General features: G+C 45.4%; 1 protein-coding gene across 5 annotated transcripts in view; it reads right to left on the bottom strand.

Annotated features, from left to right (window-relative positions):
- Positions 1 to 605: 605 nt before the first annotated feature.
- Positions 606 to 24,823, bottom strand: part of MSGN1 (mesogenin 1) — a 59,378-nt gene continuing 35,160 nt past the window's right edge. Inside the window, exons 3-8 of one of the 5 annotated variants that reach the window (XM_074331718.1) lie at positions 23,681 to 23,772; positions 13,407 to 17,244; positions 7,308 to 7,465; positions 6,889 to 7,013; positions 5,158 to 5,250; positions 606 to 1,895 (exon numbers count right to left, since the gene is read on the bottom strand). In XM_074331718.1, coding sequence (XP_074187819.1) covers positions 1,076 to 1,657 — 582 coding nt within the window. In that variant the 5' untranslated portion in view covers positions 1,658 to 1,895; positions 5,158 to 5,250; positions 6,889 to 7,013; ... (1 more) ...; positions 13,407 to 17,244; positions 23,681 to 23,772 and the 3' untranslated portion in view covers positions 606 to 1,075. Of the gene's footprint in view, positions 7,014 to 7,307; positions 7,466 to 13,406; positions 17,245 to 23,680; positions 23,773 to 24,823 lie in introns of all 5 variants that reach the window. The other 4 variants (XM_074331716.1, XM_074331717.1, XM_074331715.1 and 1 more) reach the window with 4 other exon arrangements.

Raw genomic sequence — 24,823 nt, 5'->3', positions numbered from 1 at the left:
ACCGGGTCTTATAAGTTTTGCTCCAAAAGACACAGTAGGTCTTATGTTCAAGGGATGTCATCCTGAAAAAATCATGCTAGGGCTTATTTTCCGGTCAGGTCTTATTTTCAGGGAAACATGGTACTACTTTCTGAGGACCTCCTTAATTCAAAGCCCCCCTTTTCATGCCACGTACCATCAAATTAGCCAAGCTGGGGTGCTGCAGTCACCCCTTAAGATGAGGCACCATGAAGAGAGGTGCGTGTTTGTGTATGGGTGCATGTAGGGGGGTTTCGGGGTGGGTGGGAAGGAAAGCTGTTGTGGGTGAAGAAATAAATACCTCAGAGGTAAAGACTTGAGTTCTAATCCTGAGCCTCTGCACTTGTCTATTGAATCAGAATAGTCTCCTATTCTCTAAAGCAATCTCTTCACTTGAGAGATGAGTAAGTGAAGGGATCCAGTAAGGTTGCATTCATACCAGGCCTGGCACAGGGGACTCCTGCCCCGTAAACCTGCCTCAGGCCCATCCCGTGGTGCTGAGTCGCCCTCCTCTCCCTCTGTCCGCCCCCTCATCCCCCCCCGACACACACACACACACACACACACACACACACACACTAAAACAGCAGCACTGTAGCCCTTTATTTGACATAGATCTTTCTAAACAAGAATCTAGGTGTCACGCTGGATCCTGTACAAAAGGCAGGTGTAGTTAGCCACAGAAAGAAAGCTCCCAACACCAAAATCAGGAGAGAAGATTAATTGTCACCATTTTACATTATTGAAAAACTGCATTTGAAATCATCGACCCTTTAAAACAAATCGGACAGAGAAGGGCAAAGCAATCTGTTTCCAAAGGGCCAGACTCCTGAGAAATGGTGGGGAAACTGGAAGCGAAAGTACCTGCTTGTCTGGCAGCTAAGTGTTCTGGCAGTTCCACCAAGTCCACCAGGAATTCCCTTAGAACTTTCCCAACAACAAGGTCCCCACCGTGCTTCCTAAACAAACAGCTCTGTGAGGTTGTTCCAGGAGCTGGACCAGGTCTGTGAGGCTCCTGTCTCCTGCCCAGACACGGGGCCAGTGGAGTTGCTGGGACTCAGGTGCTCTGGGGCCGAGGGTCCCTCCCGCTGTTGAGGAGGTCTGTGAGTTCTCCGATGTACTTGATGGTGTACTTCAGCGTCTGGATCTTGGTGAGCGGCTGGCCCCTCTGGCTGTAGACGGGTGGCAGGTAATTCCGGAGGGTGTGCAGGGCGTCTGCCAAGGTCCTCATCCGAAGCTTCTCCCTCTCGCTGGCCTTCCGTCTCCGCTGCACAGACATCCTGACTTTGGTGCCCTTCTGGAGCTTGGGGCCACTAGCAGCCTGCAGGTAGGCAGGCTGGAAAGCTAACAGATTGTAGTCTACCTCCACCAGGCCACCGGTGCCGCGGCCGCTGCAGCCATCACTGCTTCCGTTGCTGGCTCCTCCATGCCCACAGGGCAGTCCAGCCACAGCTGGACAGGGAGAAGACGTGTAAGACTCCAGTGACGGAGTTGGAGAGATGCTCCGAGTGGGGGACGCCTGGTTCAGCTCAAAGGGCCCCGCCCTGTTTTTCCAGTCCCAGGAGGCCAGCAGGCCAGGGCTGTCGGAGGAGCCCAAGCCATCCTCGAGGCTGAGGAAGGTCTCGTGCAGGTTGTCCATGCCTGTGAGACAGCTGCAGAGAGGACTCCCTGGCAAGTGAGAAAGTTCTGCCTCGGCCACGGCAGAGCTCTCTTTTATGATGGTGGGGGAGAAGTGATGAAGTGGGAAAGAGGGCCATGGAGAGAGAGAGTTCAAAGGAGAAAACAGGGACCAAGATGGAAGATGAACTCTTCAGGTGTCACTTTCTCCTCATTGATAATTAGCATCTTCCAGCTAAAATGTCTTTAAACAAAAAGGCCTCCAAGAGAAGAAAAAAGGAATTATCTTGTTGTAACTAAACCAATTAAGGCTGCATAACTAGACTTAGCATTGTCCTGTGGAACTCATTAATGAGGGAGCCAAAGAAAACAAACCTGGGCAATCTGCCACAAGGAGGTGGTGGCCCAGGGGCCGGCTGGAGAGCAGCAGAGTGCCCCAGAGGCCTGCATTCCCCTCCGGCAAGACCTCCTGGACATTTCAGAGCAGATGGGGTGCGCTGTTGTTGAAACAGCTCGGGCTAGGGAGGAGGCAACCCCTCTGAGCTCAGATTCCCTCCTATGTTGAATGCAGACAATAAACAGCCCGCATTTCATAGGGCTGTGAGAGGAGGGCACACAGCAGGCCCATGGTGGGTACCCGTTGCCTTCTTCCCTTTCTCCTTAGCAAAGTTCCCTAGGTTTTGTAGGAGACAGACAAGCCCCTGGCATGCCTACACTCAGAATGACAAAGGCCAGCAGCTCCAGTAAACCCAGACCCTTCCTTGATGAGCAGGAAATATCCTTCAAGAAGCTTATAGCCCTTGCTTTAACTGAGCAGACTCAGATTTCCCCACAGCCAACACCAGGAAGAAGAAAGCTCCTTTCACACAGGGAGTTTCTAGAATACCTGGCACCGAGCCTTCTGAAGGTATTTTGCTTTGTTTTAATCCAGCTGCAGAGTCACACCTCGTTTTTGAAATGGATAGAGGAAGTGTGAAATGAACTGGGGAGCCTGCCTGTTTTCCCCACCACAGCCCCAAATGCCTCTAAAAGTGTTAAGTTGGATGGCCCTGCTAGCTGGCTTCACTTCCTCCGTGCTCTGAGACAGACCCTGTGTTTTGGACAAGGTGGTCTCAGATTCCCCATTTGTCCCGGGGAGTTACTTATTCTCCACGTAACTAATTCTACAAATTAGTATTAGCGTCAGAAACACGGTGAGTTACATTTCAGAGTAAATATCAACATGTCCTCTGCCATGGTTATTTAAGGTCCCTTTGCAATTATTGAATAGAAATGTCAATGGTCTAATTAAAACATTTATGGTATTTTTTAATTAGCTGGGCTCAGGGAAGAAAAAGCTCTGGCAGCCAATCTGCAGAAGAATGCTCTTAATTTTGCCATTTACTAAAATGAGCTCTATCTGGAAGGAGAATAATATTAATGAAACGTAATAAGCGTAATACGTGATTTTTCCTCCTTTCCGTTCTCCTCTTTCTTTTCCTTCGGCTGGTACTGACAAGCCTAGAATCTGCTGATACTATTTAAGGAATGTTACATATAACTAACCTGTAGGGAAAAAACAAAACAAAACAAAAAAAAACATTTTGCAGATCAAAGTACTAAGGCTCCAAAGAGGTTAAAAGACTCAGTTGAGACTTCTGCTGGTGGGAAGTGGTAAAGCTGCCAGGAAGTACTCAAGCCAAGATCCCTTGTAAGACCTAAAGTCTTTTTCAAGAAAAACATCTATGTTTTTCTATTTCAGTTGATTGTAATAGAGGCAGGTGACCTGAAGGTGACTCAAAGGAAAGGGGACTCTCAAGAGACCTGAGGTGGCAGTGGTGGCCACTGTCATAGTAGGATTTCAGTCCTTAAATTCTAAAGTTCACAGTTTCCCATATAACATTACTTCTCAGACTCTATAACTCTTTTTCTTCTCTATAGCTTCTTTCTAAAGTTGCCAATTTCTTAAACTTCTACTTTCAGAAGCTGCATTTCCTAAATGAGACCATATCTCAATTCCTTGGAACGTTGGAGACCCTTACTGACTGTCGGTTTTGTTCTTGCAGTCACCAGTATCAGAACTGGTGACTCCCTTCCCGCTAACCACAGTCACCCAGCACTGCTGGCCCCCTGAAACCTGTTCTTAGTACAAGGAAACTGCCTGGTTTCCATGTTTGTCCATGTCCTCTCTCTCTAGTGAGAAATAAACCAGAACCAGACTTGCATTTATCCTGCTTGTGTCCCTGAAGCATTCTGTGCTCAGTCTGTGGAAATGGGGGTGCAGGACGGCAGAGCCCTGGAGCCATCACTCCTGCTGCTTGGGGAGAACATGTTGAGTGGAACATGCCTAGAGGCCAAGGTTGCACCAGATTTCATTCTAGGTGCTTGACATGGATCAACTCACATCAGTCCTTGCAACAACCCTATGAAGTAGGCGCTATTATCATCACCAATCCTGTTTTACTGATAAGAAATTGAGGCCCACAGGAGGTAAGGTACTTACCCAAGACCTCACACCTAATGACAGGCAGCCCCCAGATCCAAACCTAGGCAAGCGGCCTGGGGTCCAGGCTTTTAACCACTGGCTAAGACGGCTGAGAACAGTCGGAGTCATCAGTATGATGGTCCCTGTAGCTCTTGAATCCTGAACTCAAGCTTTAACTGCAACTCAGTAAATATGGGAAGATTGATTGGTCGGTACCATCCAATCAGGTAAGCAGCATGTACAGGGCAGTACACCAGCCCAGTGCACTAGGCACTGTCGTGGCTAAAGAGTTGCAACAGGTTTTGACTTTCTGTCCTCATTCCTTAATCAGAAGGTGAGCTAGGTGAGTACCGCATAACTCTTTTCTGTCCTGGCTGGTGGACAGGCCTGATTCTTCTAGAACAAAGGGAGTGCCATGGGGGGGACCTGCAGAAGCACCCCCTTTCTTGGCCACACCTACAGTTATGCCAGTGAGGATAACAATGATAATAAACTTACTTAGTGCTTAAATGCTTTGTATGCTTTTTATTCCATTGAACTCTTACAAAACTCCTTTAAAGAAAGTACTAGTTTTGTTTCCATTCTACATAAGAAAAACAATTGAGGCTTAGAGAAGTTGAAGATGTTGTCCAAAGTCACGATTAAAACGTGGAGGAGCCACGCTGCAGACCCAGGCAGACTGACCGTGGAGCGCTGGCTCCAGCAACTAATTTGGTGCCACGAGGAAGGAGACAGAGGTAGGGGAGGGAGGGTTCGGGAAGGGGCCCTTGTTGCATGTCCTAAGGTTTGCAGTTGTTTTACAACTTTGGGTTCGCAGTTCCAGAATTGAAGACATCTGTCTCCCCCTCCTCCTTTCTAGTATTTTCCCTGGCCTTAGGCTATGCAATTATCTTTATTAAATAACAGGTAAGTTTGATATTTGGGCATGTTTTCCCATGATTGAAAATTTTAGAAAGCATATCTTATTCTTCCATAAATAAAACACTTTTGTGTATCAATAATAACAATAACATGTAATAATAACAGCAGGAACAGGTTTCCCTTTTTGGAGTACTTACAGCTCTGCTAGGTGCTAAAAATGAGACTCTTGCTTATATACAGGATCTCACGTAATCCTCCATACAGTTCAGGAAGGTAGGTATCATCTCCATCTTATGCGACAGGAAACAAAACTCAGATACTAAGGACCTCGCCCAAGGTCAATGGATCCAACTTCTCCTTTCAAGGCCACAGCCTCCCCCACAGCTCTGCGGCTGATATGCCCAGAGCGAGCCGCAGAAATGCAGCCCTGACCAGTCCTCACTGCCTCCAACTCTGAGCAGACACTCGGTGTACCCTGGTTTCAATGGTGTCTCTGGCCGTTGGGGTCTACGCACTCCCCTGACCTCTGTATACTCCGCAGCCCTGTTCCCTGCCACAGCCACACAACCACGCTGGCCCACCCAGCCCCTGGCCGGCATGCTCGGCTAGGGATAGAGCCAGTGTTTGAACACAGGACTGAGGTAAAAACCTGAACCCTTTCATGCCATCACCATCTTGGCATTCAACTGACACTCAACCAAAAATAGATAATTCTTGTGGGACAAAGGAAGTATGGTGTGTGTGTGTGTGTGTGTGTGTGTGTGTGTGTGTGTTAGAAGAAAACACCTAAGTGCAATGTGACATCTCCCTATGTCCTTGAGCTAGTAAAGAGAAATAAAAGTAGCAATTTCCTACTTGGTTACTGACATACAGCTCCTGTGTCGTCAAGCTTGTGAGAGTTTTAGCAAAGCCAATGGGTACGTTACTTTCTTATCACTGCCATCACTCTCCCTACAAACTAGGGAACTGAAAATTGAGTTTGAGGTTCATTGTAAAGCCAAAGGGTAGTGTTTGGGTTTTAATCCTCTTTAAAAAAATTGTAAAGCATCGTGCAATGTGCAAATAGATGATTTTCATGGGCAGAGTATTTCACCAGGACAAAATAGCAGGAAAACATCGGAATGAAATAATGTGGCCCACTTCATAGGAGAGACAAGAGACAGAAGGTAAATATGCAAAACTGTGGAAATCCTCTAGAACAGAAGGAGAAAACCCTGTGGACTTCTCAAGCTATTTCTGAGCGGGAATCCCTGACCTGAAATTATGTTTATGTCCATCCCGTGCGCTAAGTGACGTCGTAAGGAAGAGCAGCGTCTTCCGTCCCAAACATCTGTATGATGTCTTTCCCCTCGAGCACACTGACAACCTGAGCTCAAGATCCTAATTCAACCCACTCCACAGACACTGCTGTGGGAATTTTCTTGGCAGATGGAAGCAAAGACAGAGTGGCTTTCCCTAAAGTAATCCATTCCGGGTAACCATGTCCCTGTGGGGGCCCGACAGTTTCTGCTCCGAATATAAGCCTCCTTCGCTTTTGAACGTGTGACTAAATGTGCTCATTTGGGGGGCGGAGGGGGGGTAAATCCAGTCACTGTGTCTGCACAAAATAGACAGTTAGATGGGAGACAGGGGGTAGTAGAGAGGAGAACGCAGTGTGGGGCGAGGCAGGAGGGTAGTAAATAGAGGAAATGGGAGCTAATTCTCCCTTGAGAGCCACATGGCAGGAGGTGTGAGTTATTCTTATTGCAAGAGAATATGAGCAGTTCTCTCAGTGCAAAAATCTCATGTCAACATTTATCCCCAAACAGCCAGGTTTCCCCCCCAGAGACTAGGGAGGGGAAGGAGCTTTGACTGCTTCACCACTGATTCTGCAGCAACTGGCTAGCAACATTCAAAAAAGCTCATGTGTTACATTTACACCTACTCACCCTTTTAAGTTGGATTCTTTATTACCACTGGTATTTGGGGTGGCATTTTAATACCCATGTCAAAAAAGTTGAAAGCAACTTGCACTGAGGCTGTTCTCGAAGGATTTCCTTCTGTTTTTATCACCCTGCAAAGCAGAAAAGAGCCAAGTAACTTCTTTAGCCCTCTTCAATGCCGGTAATTAAGATGCCGAAACTCCTGGTAGTAAAATGAATACTAATAATGTTTTCAGTAGGATATCTGTATAATAAGCCCACTTATTTTCAGATACACCCGCCTCTACGTTGGATCATTTTTAACTCAGATCTCTTTAGTGGGAAGCTGACTGACATCTAAAACGCAGATACATGGCAAAGAACAAACTTGGGAAAATATTTCTCACAAATATGAGAGTCAAAAGGTATGGCTATGAAGAACTCACACAGATAAAGAAGAACAGAGGGCAGCCGGTTAGCTCAGTTGGTAAGAGTGCGGTGCTCTTAACAGCAAGGTTGCTGGTTTGATCCCCACATGGGCCACTGTGAGCTGCACCCTCCACGACTCGATTGAAACAACTACTTGACTTAGAGCTGATGGGTCCTGGAAAAACACACTTAAAATAAATAAAAGGTGTTTTTTTTTGTGTGTGTTTTTTTAAGGAACAAGAATTGCCATAAGGCAAACGAACAAAGGCATGAAAGAGCAGGTCACAAAAGAAGAAGTACACGTGGCAATACACACAGAAGAAAATGTCCATCTCACTAGCAATCAAAGATATGTAAATGGAAATAACAACGATAGGCCATTTTTCACCTCCCAAATTGGCAAGGTTGGCAAGAGGGTGAGGAAATGGTCCCTCCCACACACTGCTTGTGGGTCAACTGGTTAAATTCTTTTGAATACTCTAAAGTCTCTAGAATGCATTTTAGATTTAAAAATAGTTTTGACACATGACCTTTATCCATAGAACTAGACAGTTGCAGTCAAAATCTATGAATAAGAATATTCATCATGGTATTATGATAGTAAAAAATTAGAAATGACCTCAAGATTTAACAACAAAGGAGAGATGACATAAATAATGTCACCCATGTGACAGACTACTATGTAGTTGATAAAAATCATGTTTATGAAGAACACATAATATAGGAAATATCTAAGAATTTAGAAGCAGGATATATAAATGTTAATACTTTGATCGAATTACACTTTTTTCATGAAGAAATGATGAAGTATTTAAGAGTGGTTATTTCTGGCAATAGGAATTGAGGGTCATTTTTTGTCTTCATTCATCTGACTTTCTTCCTGGGGGACTGTCTGTGTCGCGGTTAGAAGCATAGACCCTGCAGCCAAGTTTCCTGGGTTCCAACCTGGACCTTTCTACTTTCGTAACTATGTGATCATAAGCAGGCAACTTAATCTCTCAGTGTCTCAGTTTCTTCATTTGTAATACGGGGTGATAACAGTACCCACTTCACAGGGTTGTGTGAAGATTAATACATGTAAAGAAATTTCATGATAACTGCCCTCAGACATAGTAAGCATTCAATCATTTGTAGATGGTCTTGTTCTTTATGGTGGTATTTTCTAAATTTTAAGAAGGTATTAGCTTAAACATTAGAATTTTAAAAGCAGTGACTAGGCAAGGCTGGCCTGAGTAGGTCCATGAATAAAGGGAAAGGACTTGGAAATCACAGTTGCCCTCAAGTCGAATTAAAGCATCTGGTTAATGCACTTATTTAAAAATAAAGAAGGAAAGAAGGAAGGAAGGAAGGAAGGAAGGAAGGAAGGAAGGAAGGAAGGAAGAAGGGAAGGAGGAAGGGAGAAAGACGACTGGGGGCAACACTCTTGCAAAGACAACAGGGCATTGACAAGTAGGATACGATAGGATTGCTGAGTCCCCTTGGAGCTCTGTGTTTAGCTCACATGGGGTAGAAAGAAATGAGAAGGAGGTTCAGGGGAGGGTAACAAGAAAGACGAGAGAAAGGATAAGGTGTTCCTGTGAAGCAAACGCTCCAGCCTTCTCCATCCCCGTTGGAGGGGCACAGAGCACTGGGGCCTCCTCTCAGCCTTTGGAGACTGAGCAGCCGTCCTCCTTCTCCTGCAGATACGAAGCCTGTGGAGGAGCCTCCTGATGCAGGAAACCACTTAATTCATATGCACCGCATTCCCACAATTCCATGAGCACAAGAACAACTGGCGAGAGACGAGAGCTTATTTTCAAAAGGAAGATCCCTAGGCCCCTTTCCTGGACATTCTGACTTGGTAAATCTAGGCGGGAGCCTGATACTCTCTCTCTTTAATAAGCAGGGAAGTTGGGAAACACTGATGTGGACAGATAGAAGGTCTGCGGGGGTCCAAGAGCTACTTGGCCTGGCACCAGGAAGCCAAGAGCGGGTCCAGTGCCAGCCCCTTTGTCTAGATGGTTAAACAGGGATAAACCACAGGACACAGGGCGCACGGCTGGATGAGCTCTGTAACTCCTTGACGGTCTCATGCTAGTAAAACCTCTCCTGGTAACATCTGTGCCTGTCATTTAAGTCTATCCATGGTCCTGCCATCCTGGTCCAAACTGACATCTTCCTGGTCCCCAAGTCCATTCTCTGCCCCATTCCGAGATGACTGCCCCTAGACCACACTTTCTCTTCTCAGCCTTTGCCTGGGCTGTGTCCCTCACCCCAATGCCCCACCCCCTCTCCCTTAACCTCTCACATTCTACCTGTCCCTTTTGCCTGGCCAAGTGTCTTCTCCAGAAACCCTCAGTGTGTCCTCCAGTCCTCAGTGACCATGTATATGGAGAGCACAGCTCAGAAGGTTCACTGTCCTGTCTTGGTCAGTCATTGTTTCGCTTGCTCAACCCAGAAACAAGGACCTTAATATAAAAGGTAATAGTGCCTTACAGTTTGCCTTATAGTTATAGTGCCTTATAGTTTGTAAAAGATTTTCATATCTATTACGGTATGTCGTTGGAGCTTCATCACAACCTCGTAATGTGGTCACGGTATCATCTCCATCGGAGAGTCGAGGAAACTCAAGTTCAGAGAGGCTTTTCATGCTTCCCTATGGATGGTAAAACTACTGGTAAGTGGCAGAATTCAGAGACTGTACTACTAGTGAAAGGAATAGCGGGTCCCCCATGTGAAAATGAAACACTGGGGGTGGTTAATGAATGGCTGTTTGTTGTCCAGGCCAGGGGGAGGGCCAAGATACCAGGCTTTAAAGAACAGCTGCATCTGGGGGCCTGTATCATCCACAGACTCAAATGGTGGGCTCATTGTTGCAGCTGTCGCTACTTTAGGGAGCCAGACAGCTGTTACCAGGAGATGGATTCAAAGAGAACAGAGGAAATGGAATCCTGCAAAAACAACTGTGCCTGTACGTCTGTACACGATATTCTCCCTTCTCGTAGCTCAAAACATCCTGAAGATGGGATCTAACTATTCTTTATAGGAAGACCGGGCTTGGGAAGTACAAGTGAGTGAGAAAGCCAGGCAGAGAGAAGGTAAGTGCCTTAAACTAGCCTTTCTGCGATATTCTGAAAAATGGAAAGCAGTTTTCGGGGGCTGCACAGCCTTTTCAGTCATCAGCACTTGTAATAGGCACTGACAGAGCTGGGCGCCCTAGGACTGTCCGTGCTAAGGAACAGACAGTGGCATTGGGGACAAGCGTCCTGCTCCCCTCTATTTGCCTCCCTTCTCTCCTCCTCTTCCCTCTCCCCCATCCCTTCCCTATAAGCTGTTGCCGTCTTATGGATCTTAGCATCCTTTTCTGATGTTGTAGGGGCTACGTCTGCTGATGAGCCCTGTTCCATTTTCTCTTTTGATAGTCGCATTACCCATCTTATTTGTCACTAAAGCTTCCTATTTCACCACTGCCTCTCCCTATCCTCCAGTCTGACCTTGCCCTTCTCATTATCCTTGGAAGGCAGGTTGCTGGTTCACCCCCTTGCTATGCCTTGGCTAGTGAAGGTTTCCTGCCAGGGGTGAGTGGTGCCATCCCAGGGCCTATCCAAATCCTAATTGTTCTTTCTGGTTGATTCTAACTACTAGTTGACCCCCTGGTGGCCTCTATTGAGCTTCCAGTGGGTGCTACCAGGTTAACACGAGGTTTCCTTCCTAGGGTGTAATCCACTCAGCTAGACTATGAGCTGGGGGCTAAGAGGAGAGGCTTCTTTCTTCTAATCGCCCTCAGCTGCCCATCACGTACTGTACAACATATGCATTCAGCACCCACCTGCTTGAAAATGTCTTTCTCTACTCTTTTAAACTCACTTTTCTACTTTAAATTACCCTGTTTTGTGTTGGGTTTAATTTCCAAATCGTTCTGGAGCACTTCCTATGTCTTTTGATTAGTACTTTAGCTCACATGTTAATCAACACACAACCCTAGGTTGTAGGGACTGTTACTACCCACATTTCACGGTGAAGAACCTGCAGCTAAAAGAGATAAAGAAACTTGCTTGAGGTCACGTGCCGGTGGTCCAAGCCTTAACCACTCGTTACAGTACTTGGCATAAACCGCTGGAAATCCCTTCTCAGAAGTGTACAGGTTAAGAGTTCTCATATAATGGATGTTCCAAATAAATGGGTAGACTGGCATTGGAAGGAGGGGGTGTTCCTCTCCAAAGCTGGGCTCTTGCAACCATATCCTGAGCCTCCTTTGGGAATATGATCCAACCCAGGGTTTCCTCAGGGACCTAGTTGAAACATTACACTGCTAGTGACAACCAGCGTGGGGCATTCCAAACGTCAGTCCCTGTCCCTCTATACATTGATAATCTGATCTCAGAGGACCTAGGGAAAGGCGCTTGAACTCTGAATTCCTCAGGAGATATCTCTTTCCTGGAAAGCCACGATCATTTATCTGTGGGCACTGCCTTGGAGGCAATTCTTTTTTTGACAAAAAAGTGATAGCCTTTTTTTCTTAATTGAACCCACTATGGGTGAATTATGAGGTCAGCCAGTGGACTCTCTTGGGAAGCCTGTGGCCACAGTATGAACTGGCTCACCTTGTTTCGGGAAGAAATCTTTGCTGAGAACACATTCTTGCTCCAGCTCTTTCTTAGAGACTTAACTGATCACATTACAGCCCAAACACATCCTTTGGCAGGCAGTGTTTTCAGGCAGCACAAGGTCACCTGCGCAAAGGATGCTGAACACACGGCTCAGAGCCACCATGGCCCGATGTGTCCCAGGTCAGATCCCAAGGTGCAGGATGGAGGACTTTCTCTGGAATCTGCCCCTTAGGCTCCACTGCCTTTCTCTGCTCCCTTTAATGAATGCTCTGCGCCCCCAAGGTTTCCTCCAACCCCCACTTCTCTCTAATGAAATCTGCTTTGGGTTGTTTCCCCCTTTCTTAAAACTGATACTGTGCCTTCAAACAACCAAACAACCAACCAACCAACCAACCAACCAACCAACCAAACCAAAAAAACACCAAAGGGTGCTCGCTGGAGGAATTTGCATTTGAGTTAACTCAAATACTTTCTAAGCAACTATCCTTGGCCCAAGGAGTAGATTCCTCCAGGTGAAGAACCAGAGGCAAAAGTCACAGACTTGCTCTCTAAGACCAGGAATTGTGTTACCCAATACGGCCTCCACTGGCCACATGTGGCCACCAGCACTTGAAGTGAAGCCAGTCAAAGCTGAGATGCAAAATACACACCAAATTTCAAACACTTAGGATGGTTAACAAATATAAACTATCTCATTAAAGATTTTTATATTGACTACATGTTGGAATAACACTTTGGATATGTTGAGTTAAATCAAACATTGATTACAAATCAAACATTAGCAAAAATGTTATTACAATGAATTTTACCTGTTTATTTATATTATGTAAAAAATATGGCTACTAGAAAATTAAAGGTTATACATGTGACTGGCATTATATTTCTATTGCATTGAGCTGGTGGAGTAGAGGTGCTACAAAGCGTTATGTAGACACTGAATATGTGCTATGGGAGGAGAGAGAGAAATTTCTGCTGGACGACCCAGGAAGACTTCATAGAAAAAGTGAGCAAAACTGGGTCTTGAAATAAAATTATAGGGAAAAGGCCTGGAGGCATCCATGCCCGGATCTGAGATGGGAATTTTTGACCTCAGCCAGTTAGAGGAGTGAAACAGAGAATGTGTGTTCGAGTCCTCCTAGAGTTTCCAAATTTGATTTCTCCTCAGAGTTTCCTGGTCATTTTAAAAACATATGGGTTCCTGGGCTCATCCCAAACCTTCTGAGCCAGAATTCCTCAGGCCCAGACATCCATGTTTCACAAAGCTCCATGGGCGGGGGTCCTATAGCCTGGGAAACTGCCTGTGGAAATGCCAGGTGCAAATGGCCATCTTGGTACCTCTGGAAGGCAGCCTCGGTGGGCTTTCCCTCCATGGCTACAGGCAGCCTTGGTATCTTCTGTTCTTGTTACATACGTCCTTTGGGAGACGTACTTGGAATCCAGGGCTCTAAAAACAGCTCAGGTCCAGGTGGCTCTGCCAGTTTCCTGCGGGAGGGGGCGTACAGGAGGGCTCTGGGGGCTTGTACTCACCTTGGTTACCTCCTGAGGTACCTGGTCAGGGGCTCCTGCTGCGCCGTGGTTAGCCTCTGCCACAGCTGTGCTTCCAGCAAAAAAACTGAATATCTGCAGGCTACTATTTGATCGCTCTCAATAGCAGTCAGAAGCTCTTTATACTTTCAAAAGCTCTTGATAGCCACAGTAGATTAAAGGGAGGAAGATATGAGAGAACAAGCAGGAGAAGGGGGTAGGTGAAAGACAGAGAGGTTTGTTATTTTGACCATGTTATGGTTAATGGATCTGTGCCCCCAAAACACCGTGATTTTCCTTCTTTCTCTTTCTTTTTTCAGCCCCCCCAATCCTTCTGATCTACAGCAGTGTTTCCCTAAGTGTGATCTAAAGATCTGTGGGGTTGGGATCCAACAATTTGTTTTTTTAGCAGACTCTTCATACGAATTCTAGGAAGGCTGAATTTGAGGACAAGTGATCTAGAGCTTTTCAATCCCCAGGGTTAGTTACCTGGCACCTGATCCAGTACACGCCCTCCCCAGGTGTTCCCCTTATCATTGCTGTCACACTCATTTGTCCTACCCTCTCTCATTTCCACCTGAGTGCAGCCCTGGGGCTCCCTTTGAGCTGTGCACAGTGTCACTCGATGCCATTCTTTCTGGGCCAGAGGAGCAACCACCTCCTTCACAGGGTGTCACCAAGCTCACTTTCAGGGTGGTTAACTCATTCAACAGGCAACAGACACACATTTCCCACGTACTGTATCTGTTATGTACCAGAAACCCCATTGCATTCCAGAGACCTACAGGAACCAGACGAGGTGCCTGGACCAGGGCGCTCACTCGAGCACAGGGGCCTGGAGTGTGAGAGACGTCAGGAATGGGCCTCGGTGTCACATACAGCACATAGCAATATGGGGTATGTGCCCATGTACGTTTCAATGGTAAGGAGACCTACCGATTTTATAATGTTTAAAAAGTTTTCATAACTCAAAAAAGGGCTAAGAGCTACTGGATGGATTGCTAACGATGAGTGCTTTCTCGTTGCTGGCAAGCTAGCAAAATGTGGCCAAGCTGGGATCCTTAGTAACCATGTCATTAGCAGGTCAACTACTTGCTCCATAACAGGTAATATCAAGATGCAGAAAAGTGTCCTTAGGTATTGAGGCCCAAGGTGTCCCTCAAGACACAACTACATGCCACTGATAATACTCTATCCTCCTGAGGGTTATGTGTGGGTGTATCTCATTTCTGAGGAGAATGAGGTCAGTATGGACGGGTGATCAAGAAAAATGTTTTGGTAGAAATGGGTTGTGACTTGTACCTTAGGACCAGTTGGGGGGTGTCAGGGCTGGCTGGGGAAGATCGAAGCCATTGGACCAGCATCATCTCCTGCCATGTGCTGGGCACACTGGGACCTACAGCTGCACGCTTGACAGGAAATCACTCAGAAGAGCTTTCTCAGGAGCAGCCGAGCAACATCAGAATCCACCCTGTGTGTTCAGGAGGGCAGAGGTCTGCTTCCGTAGCCTTTCTTCCTGGAGGAGAACCTTCTCAGGAGCCTCTGCCAAGGTTGGGGTCTATGTGGGGAGAGCAGAAAGGATGCCTCAAACTCCCAGGCTGACCCCCAGCTCAGCAGGATGCAGAGGCTTTTACAGGCAACAGACTACAATGGGGGAAGGGATGGGAGATGGGATGGCGAGTAGAGGTGCGGAAGCTGCGGTGTGAGCTTTGAACCTGATCTCTCAACCTCAACAGGAAGACTCACTAGCAACGACTTTCTTATGGCTCCCAATTTGGCACTTCTAAGGCCCCCTCTTTGAGAGTGGGGGGTGGATTTTACAAGGAGGAAGGGATCTTGCAGAATTTTCTGGCTTGTAACAGACAGTTTTAGAAAGTTTGAGGAGAGGCTGTAGGTAGGCAAGTAGTCCTTGTTTTGCAGGGGAGGCCCTAGTGGTTAGATGGGGAGAAGGTGAAGGGATTAGAAAGCATGAATTAGTAGTCACAATAGTGTCACGGGGATATGAAATATAGTGTGAGGAATATAATCAACAATGTTGTAAAGATTATGTAAGGTGCTAGATGGGCACTGGACTGACCAAGGGGACCACTTCATAGACTGTGTAGATGCCTGGCCAATGGGCTGTACACCTCAAGCTGAAGTAGAATAATATTCTATGTCAACTGTAAGTAAATATGTGTGTGTGTGTGTGTGTGCGTATAGTCATTGGAGGTCAAGGATAGCAGATGGAAGATAGTCAATGGTATTGTAAGTTATATACGGTAAGATGCCAGAGAGGTAGTAGCTCAGGGGCGGGGGTTATCACTTTGTGAGGGGTGTAAAGGTCTAACCATTACATTGCTTTGTACACCTGAAACTAATTTTTTTAAAAAGAGCTAATTTATTACACACCAAAGCAGTGATTCTCAAAGGGCAGCAACTTACACACAGCCTGTGGACGGAGTGACAGAGTTGACTGAAAATAAGTCCACCACTCAGTGTGTGTGGTGGGGGAGAGAAGGGAGGACAGAAATGAAAACTAAATTTTGTTACGAAAACAAAGCAAGGAGGCAGTCTTGCATATCTGAGAGTGTGGACTACCTTTTATGCCAACTACTGTATCAGGGAGCAAAATCTACTTCTCTTTAGGAAGTTCTATCTCGTTCTACCTGGTAGGGCCACTCAAAGTAAATCTTTCCTCTCTTTCCTTCCGGCCAGCCGAAGATAGAGCCAGTCTTTTTTTCTTCCCAGACTGAAGATTCTCAGTTCTACCGCACTTCATTTGTCCTAGCTGTCCCCTACCACTATGATTTCTGCACATTTTGTGTAACATGGGCGACTGAATTACCATTCTCTGTGACCCAAACACGGGCCACACCACTATCTTTCTCCAAGGACAGTCTGATGAATGCTGCTTGGAGCATCAGGTGTTCCAACAGTCGTTTTGGAGATAATATAAAATAATAAAACAGGCATACGGCATAATTTAAAGACTTAACTCTGAGCATGGCCCATTCTAGGTATCATAGGGGACACTAGTAGGTATAGATACGGTTCTGTCCTAGAGATCCTATGGCACAAATTTTAGTCATTGATCTGGTTCATCAGGAAGCTCTCCTAAGAAGCTGTTTGATGTTTATTTCACTTTTTCACTTCCTATTGGTTCAGTTTATCAGGGTACAGACAAGCTTGTGTAACGAAGTCTACTACAAACCTACAGCTTAAAGAGTAGAAGAGGCTGCTTCTCTCCTACGTGGCGGCCCTGATGTTAGGAGAACAAGGTGTTAGGGGTGGCCTTGTTCCTCATGGTCCTTCCTAGGACCAGATTCTTTACAAAGCTTTGCTCCTCCATCCTCTGCCCCTCTATCCCCTAGGATAGGGCAGGATTCATTCAGCACAGGTCTGCTCTCTGTTTCTCTAAATCTAGTTTCACTAAAACAGCCGTTTGGTTACATGTTGCCGATGACCTCTTTCTGGTGGAAATAGCAGAACTGATTAGCAGCCACAGAGACCACACCTTCCACAATGTCCTCAGCCTTTACAGAAAAAGCTTGCCAATCCTTGCCCTGGGATGTTGTCACTGTCTTCTTGGGTGAAGCTGGGGCACCTCCATGCCTGGGTCCAGTTCACAGAAACAAGATGATAACATGGGAAAGGCACTCCCACCAGGGCCAGGTGCAGAAATGGTGCAAGTCACCCCTGCACACAATGACTGGAAGAGGACTTAGTCCCTTGGTGATGCCAACGCCAGGGAGCCTGGGAAACATAATAGAGCTGATGGGCCCGCTGGGATGACTGGTCCACATCATGGAAGGAGGCGAGAAGGCCTTTGCTGAGTGGCCAGCAGTCTCTCCCACAGGAACTAGAAAAGAGGTGAGTGCAGTACTTTAGTACACAAGCACTTCTTTCTTTTCCAACAGAAAAAGTTTTGTCAATTAAATGATTCCCTTTGATTCAATGCCTGTATTTATTTTAAAGAAAAATGTATCCATATGTTTCTGCATGATTTATACCCCTAGTCAAAATGCTGTGTCTCAACAGCTGTTTGGCATTCAAAATTCCTGGTACAAATAAATAGGCAAGTTTGGTTTTGTTGTATGCAGATTGGAAGTTTAGGTGACATCTATGTCAGCAGGCCAGCATGTGTCTAATTAATCCTTAAAGAAAGTAGGGTTTGCACAAACGCTCAATAGAGCTAATTGCTAATAGAGATCTTCTCCAGCCCTCATGGATCAGTGAAATCTATTCACATCAGATCAGTGAAATCTATTGTCAGGTGATATATTCAAAACAAAGACACCTTGGATACACCAGGACTCTTATGTTGTATAAAATTACCAACTTGGTGAAATGATTTCACAGTCACCAGCCCCTTTGGCCTGTGTTATACTCTGCAGGGTAGCCGGCTCTGTCATTCAGGGACTCAAGGAGCCCCTGTTCAACTAACATGCTGACTTCTCTTGGCAGAAAAAAATCAGCACCTTTCTCCCACTATGGAAGTTCAGAAATCGAGAAAACAACAACAGACCACCATCTAGAAAGTATAATATTGAGAAAGTCTGAAGCTTAATTAGAGTGCATCAGGCAGAGCTTTAGAGAAAAAACGTATCTCATTAAGAAAACTGAGATCAGATCCAATATATTTAAAAGATAGTCATGATTCATGAATGATTTGAAGATTATTTTAAACTGATATCAAAGGTGACAAAAATATGTTCTAAAGAATGTATAGAATATTCACATATGGTAATTTACTGATTAGAGAAAACTAGGCAACACTTATTACCGTAATATGTGAAACTTAAATTGTGCAAAGAATTAACTGCATTGAGTCAATGGTGAAAATTCTTAGGCTTTGTGTCCCTAGCATTATCTCAGTCTGATTCCCCTGAAGCAGCCAATTTTATGCATATGAAGTAGCCAGTTTTATAAGCATATTCACTTTTAGCAAGGTTCCATGTATTACAAAAAAAAAAAAAAATACAGTATCTAAAACGAATACACACCTGAAAGTATTTTCTGAGGAAAGAACTTGGCTAAACAGTGGTACTAACAAGTAGAAGATAGATTTTAAGAGCAATTGCTTGTAGATACCTTTTAAATGAACATTTTACATAAAAAGGGGGAGGGGATGGGGAGAAGGTGAAGGGATTAGAAAGCACGAATTAGTAGTCACAATAGTGTCACGGGGATATGAAATACAGTGTGAGGAATATAATCAACAATGTTTTAAAGATTATGTAGGGTGCTAGATGGGCACTGGACTTATTAGGGAGACCACTTCATGGCTTGTGTAGATGCCTAACCATTGCGCCGTACACCTCCAGCTGCAGTAGAATAATACTGAATGTCAACTATAATTAAATATATATATGGTCACATATAGTCACAGGATATGGAGCACAGCATAGGGAATAGAGTCAATGGAATTGTAACAGCTATATATGATGTCAGAAGGGTAGGAGATGGGGGGAGGAGGTTATCACTTTGCGAGGGGTGTAAATGTCTATTACATTGTCTTGTACACCTAAAACTAATAAAAAAATGCCGCTCAGATTGTTGGTGAATGCCGGATGATTTTAGATTACAGACTTGACCTCAGGAAATCCACCAAATGATGGCAGTCATCTCTTCGTTCAGTTGGCTCCTTATCTTTGGGACAGGAGCAAATGTCACAGGGCGGTCACCTCAGCAAATAGGGTACGTCTGCACTGCTCATCATATGCAGGGACACTGCGGGGAGGGACTGAGCTACCCACTGTCACCTGAGTTTAGATCCCAGTCCCACTAGCTACTCACAGTAGAACTCTGAGTCAGTTCATCCATATGAAGATAAGTTAATTGTACCTCACCGGCTTGTAGTAAAGATTAAATCAGACAGAGCACCTGACACATGGAAGGATTCATGTGATTTCTCTCTTCATCTTTCACTTTTAATAGCAAATCTATAGTATTCTAATGAATCCGATGCCAGCTACTCTGCATGGGTCGTTCTCTGAACTTGTTTCCAAGATGGTTTTTAGGATCCCCTCCAGCTGCAAAAACATAAGGGTCTTGAGATTCTGAGCTTGTTTCAAACAGGCTTTCTTTGGGTCGGAGAGCAGCTCTGTTCAGCAAATTGGGAATGCTGATTAATGGTTCGAAATGGAGGTGTGCAGCTGTGGGCTGCGGTGGACCCGTGCGGAAGACCAGGAGAAGGACAGGAAACTGTGAAAGCCCAAGAAGAGTTGCAAAGGAAGACAGCTGCAAATCTGTCCTGAGTAAATCAAAGTGTGACATTTATTGGGCTATTTCCAGAATAACACCAGCAAGAAAACTGGAATGCAGGATGATCTTTTCCAGGAAGCATCGTAGCTAAGTAGCCTACAATAACCAGGCTTGTGGACTGGAGTCAGCCTGACTTCATGAAAAGGTCACAGGTCTGGGGGCACACGGGCCCGGGTTTTAATTCTGTCTCTACTACTTACCAGTGTTCCTAGACAGGTTATTGAACCTCTCTGAGCCTCATTTTCCTCCTCCCTTAACAACCACCACCAAAAAGGTGAATAATAAAGGGAAGTTCCAGGGTGACCGTGGGGGTTACGAGTTAGAAAGTTACTTGGTAAGAAAGGGAAGTTTCAGGGTGACTGTGGGGGTTAGGAGGTAAGAAAGGTACTTGGTATGTCATTGGTATTGAATGAACAGGAGCTACGTGGCTATGAGCAGAGCACAGCAAGTCCTCTGGACCTGGAATGGTCGTTTCTCAAATCCGTACCTGGTACAATGTGGAAATTGATGGGTGGGGGAGGAGGAGGTGGCAAGGCTGGGCGTGGGTGGGCAGAGGAGAGAAAGAAGATCAAAAGGACTATAAATATCAGTCAAACTTTAAAATGCAAATCCTCTGTCTGTGTCCCGTTGGGACCAAATCTTCTGTTACCACCTTTCTGGGAAGAGCTTGAGAGAAACAAAGGTTAGCAGAGTCTTTCCCTTTATGGAGTGTTTTGGTTTGGTGTGGTGTGATTTTGAAGCCAAGCTTGGATATGCGATAAATGCTTTCATTCACCTAGGTCTGGAAGCATGAGTAGAGACACAAGCGGCATATGGTGTCATAAAGTCTTAATGGACATGGTTTTCTTTGTGGATAGACCATGAGTTTCTGAAGGAAAATGTCTATAACCCCTTTACTATAACACCTGCAATTTACATGGCACGTGGCATAGAGAACCCACTTATTGAATAAATAAATAAATAGATGGATGGATGGATGTTAATTTTGAGCACAGGAAGTCATCTTCTCTAGCTCAATACCTCGTTCTCAGGGATTTGATTCCTTCCACTTTATTGGAAATGATGATGGAAGGTGTGGAGGTTTCTCCCTGAGGGGCAGTCTTCATGAGGGGCAGCTGTGGCCCTCTGAGAAACTTAGATGGTCTCTGTCAGTGGCCAGAGCTCTGTGAAGTCCCACACCTGAACATGTCTGATGCCCATATATCTGACCCTCACCCTATGCCCGGGCCTGGTCCACCCCTCCCCTCCGCAACTCCCAACCATAAGTCAGAACCAGAAACCTCACCCCCTTTCCTCCTTTCCTCTTCCCTCATTGGCCTTATTTTCTCATAAAATTATACTTGTATGTAATGGGTGAGTGGCTTATTTTTCAGACAAAAAGATCTAACAAATGTCCCCAACCCGGAATGCCTTCCTTAAAACACATCATTTATTACTCTTTCTGGGTAAATTCACCCAACTTCAAGTCTTATCCACGAAGCTGATCGTCTTCCCTCCACCGCTCTAAAGTGCATCCACCATTCAAGCCTCCTATTGAGTCGCTGACCTCTCGGAAGCCTGAGGACCACAGGCTGCTCTCTGATGACGCTCTTCAGCATCTGACGCCCTCTGAGGCCACCCCCTGCACCCAGCACTGAATTGTATCATTTGTTGTTTCAAATACAAATGAGTCTGGTGTCACAACTAAGTTATAAAGATCTTCAAGGGCGAGACCAGATATTATTCCTTTGCACCCTGCACCATGCGTAACCCAGGACTGGATCCATCTTAAGAATTCAATAAAAAGTTGCAGCACATTGGGGGTCAAAGTGTGGGTTTTAGCTTCAGGCAGATTTGGGTTCAACGCTTAACTTCCTTTATCCAGTAAGGATGCATTAAGTGTGCTCAGGGAATATAAGAAAGAACATGACGAAATTTCTTATGTTGTTACTCTAGTGATAGGAGACAAAACAAACCAAAAAAATCTAAGAATTTGTGAAGAAAACTCAGGGTAAGAGGGAAGCATGGGGGTCAGAATGGGGAGGTGGTTACTTAGCTAGCATGGTCACAAAAGTCCTAGCTGAATGGTGATAAGGAGCTTACTATCCAAACATCTGCGAGAAGTTCAGGCAGAGGGATCAGGAAGTTCAAGAGCCAGAATGTGGAATGAGCTTGGTGTGTTTAAGGCAATGGAAGAGAGTGAGTACCACCGGAGTAAGGGGAGTGAGGGGAAGAGGCAGGAGATGAGGGGAGGGAGACAGGCAGCGACCAGCTACTGAGGGCCTGGGAGGCTCTGTCCAGGACTTTGGAATTTACACTGAGTATGACTTACACTTTTCCGTGGAGGAAGGGGGTGAGGGCGCTGGTGGTGTTAGAATATGGTTTGCATTTTCAACCGATTTATCTGGTTGCTGAGTGTACTACGAAGGACGTGAGTACTTTGAAGCAGGGAGATCACTTAGGAGGTGCATTTAGTAGTTCCCGCAAGAGAGGATGGTACCTGGCCTTCAGAGGTAGCAATACAGCTGGGAGGAGAGGTCTGTACTAGCTGTGTGGCCACAGGCATGTTGCTTGACTTCTCTGAGTTGCTTTCCAGATTAGTATAAAAGGTACTTAACCAGTTATAATGGGGCCCGACCCCTGGCAGGTGGTGCAAAGGTGATTCAAGTCGGAAATGAACACTGAAAAGGACACAATCTTACCTAACACTCCACTGAGAACTCACAGATGACCTCTGCCTGAGGACACCTGGCCTCGGTGGTTAGAGCTTTGAAGGAAGCAGATAAAACTTCTGGGAGATCTGGCGCTCAGACTGTCCCTTGCATCCTACTCCTTCCTCGCACATAAAAACCCCCCAACCTTCCCAAATGTGGACTTTGATAGTTATTTTTTTAATTCTGAAAAATGAAAGTAACTTTTGTGATCATTCCTTGCATGTTCACAATACTGAACATTTTCTGGGACTCTGAATTACTTTGATTTCAGTGGCCAGTTTTCTATAAATCAGGTCAGGAGAGGTCACTGTATCTGTCTGATGGGTGGTTTCTGTAAAACTGCCCCAGACTTATCCAAAGGCGGAGTAGACACAAGCCTTGATTCTGTCAAAGAAGCTGTGGAGTGAGACTAGCTCTAGGTTCAAATCTTGACCCTGCTGTTTACTAGGTGTTGACCTTGGGTAAGTTCCTGGGCCTCTCTCAGCCTCATATATAAATAGGAAATAAAAGTGCCTACCTTTCAGAGTTTTTGTGGGGCAAATGGAGGAATTTGAAAAATCAGGAAAGTGGGTAGCCATAATAGCAAACATTCAATATACTTCCTTTCTCTTCTCCCAACATTTACTAATGTTTTGCATGGCGGACTTTTGAAATGGTTTGAATCTACTCATAGTCTTTGGTGCTCAATATGCTTTGTCTCTCTTTCCTTCACATTAGAGACAATTGCCTTCTCACAAAAATTGTAGAGGTTATAATACAACACCTTTTCAAGACATCACTTGTGGTTCATCAATGGATTTGGCAAAGCAAAATCAGTAATGCTAAACATGTACATTAATGCATGTCTCTCGAGAGGTTGTTTATCCTCAACATGTAAATGAGCGTGAAGAGAGGAAGAAGGATCATTCCCACCTATGTATGAGAAGGAGAGGCAAGCGGAAGCGGGGAAGATTTGTCCAAGGTAGCTAGTCTCTATCAGAACTTGGACAATTAGTCAGACCATTGCCTCCCAAGTGAGAGACTCTTTGGTCTGTTTCACAGGATGTTGATGTGGTTACACCGAGTCCTTTGACACCTCTTATAGAACGATCCCAGCTGTGAAGTCGGGGTGGGGGGGTGAGGGGGGGTGCTTCACGGGTTCACGGGGCCTGCACTAGAGACGTCTGGGTTTGGACAACCCTGCAAAAGAAGCCTCCTGGCATCTGGCATTCACAGAATCAGCATTCTCAGTTTAACAAAAATGTAAATTAATTTAGCAACAATAATTACTTTGGAGCAGTTACTGCAACCGGTATTGCTTTCAAACCAAACAAAAAGGCAAAGCATTTTATAATCTACCTTCACATGGATGTTGAATAAATCACTCATTCTCATTTTCTGATTCCAAGGACAGCACTTGCGGAATTCACTCACAGCTGAGAGGCAGATATCTGTTGAGTGGTAGATGAAGAGATTTAAGTTATGATGGTGCAAACAGCAGAGAATTCTTCCATGAGCTTTTTGATCAGAGAATTCTAAATACACAGGCAGTTTTTGCCATTTGGGGAGGTCAACATATTCCTTTTCGGGTCTTGGCACAGAATAATGCTGAGGAAGCTCAGACATGTAATACTTATTAAAGAAGTTCTGTTTGGGTGCTTAGAAAAAGAATTCTTCCAAATATCAGGCAAATATTCAAAGCCATCCTCACCACACCATGGGCATGCTCATGACCCTCCCCTCCGTATTTCTTGAATTTATCTGGCCTGAGTATAGAGAATCCATTCTGGCAATCATCAGAAAAGGGTCCACTTTTTTGGACTGTTACTGGGGCTGACTCTGCAGCCTGTCAGTTTAAAGGCAATGTGGCAAGTCCTTGAGGAGGCTAATGCAAGCTGTTGGCTGAGCCTGATAAAAGCTTTTCCTGGCTCAGAAGGTGCTAACCGTTGCCACATTAATCTGCAGATGAAAGGAGGCTGCCTTCAGTAATATTACTTGAGCTGCTTTACCCTAAGTGCTACCAGCAGAACAGGAATGGTCAGCAGTTGAGTTAGCCCCTTCACCTTCAGAAAGCAAGGCATCTCACCATGGCATCGTCAAATGACGAAAGGGGACTAGTGATCAAGCTGGGGGAGGGAACCATTCAACTGGATTTGGTCTTTCTCCATGGAGAATGCAAGAACTACGACCTCGAATTCACCATGAGGCAGTCAGCAGCCACTCACCCATCGCTTTCTGTGCCAGCCCCTCTGCTGGGTGCTGCACATTGAGAACTACAAGATGCTCACAGCCCGGTGCCAGAGACACAAATGCAAATCAGTCAACACAAAACCATTTGCAGGTAGTACTGTAGAGATCTACAGGAATAAGAAGCTGTGTAAACCCTCCTTAGAGAAGACCGTGTTTACATTGAGTCTTGATGGGTAAATAAGAGTTGGTGAAGCAGAGAATAAAAATTGTGTGCCAAGTTCTGGGGGGAAACAAAAATAAATAAGATTTGAT

This window comes from Rhinolophus sinicus, linkage group LG05 (assembly GCF_036562045.2).
Source record: "Rhinolophus sinicus isolate RSC01 linkage group LG05, ASM3656204v1, whole genome shotgun sequence".
NCBI classification, from domain to species: Eukaryota; Metazoa; Chordata; class Mammalia; order Chiroptera; family Rhinolophidae; genus Rhinolophus; species Rhinolophus sinicus.
This window is presented reverse-complemented; position numbering and strand designations above follow the sequence as displayed.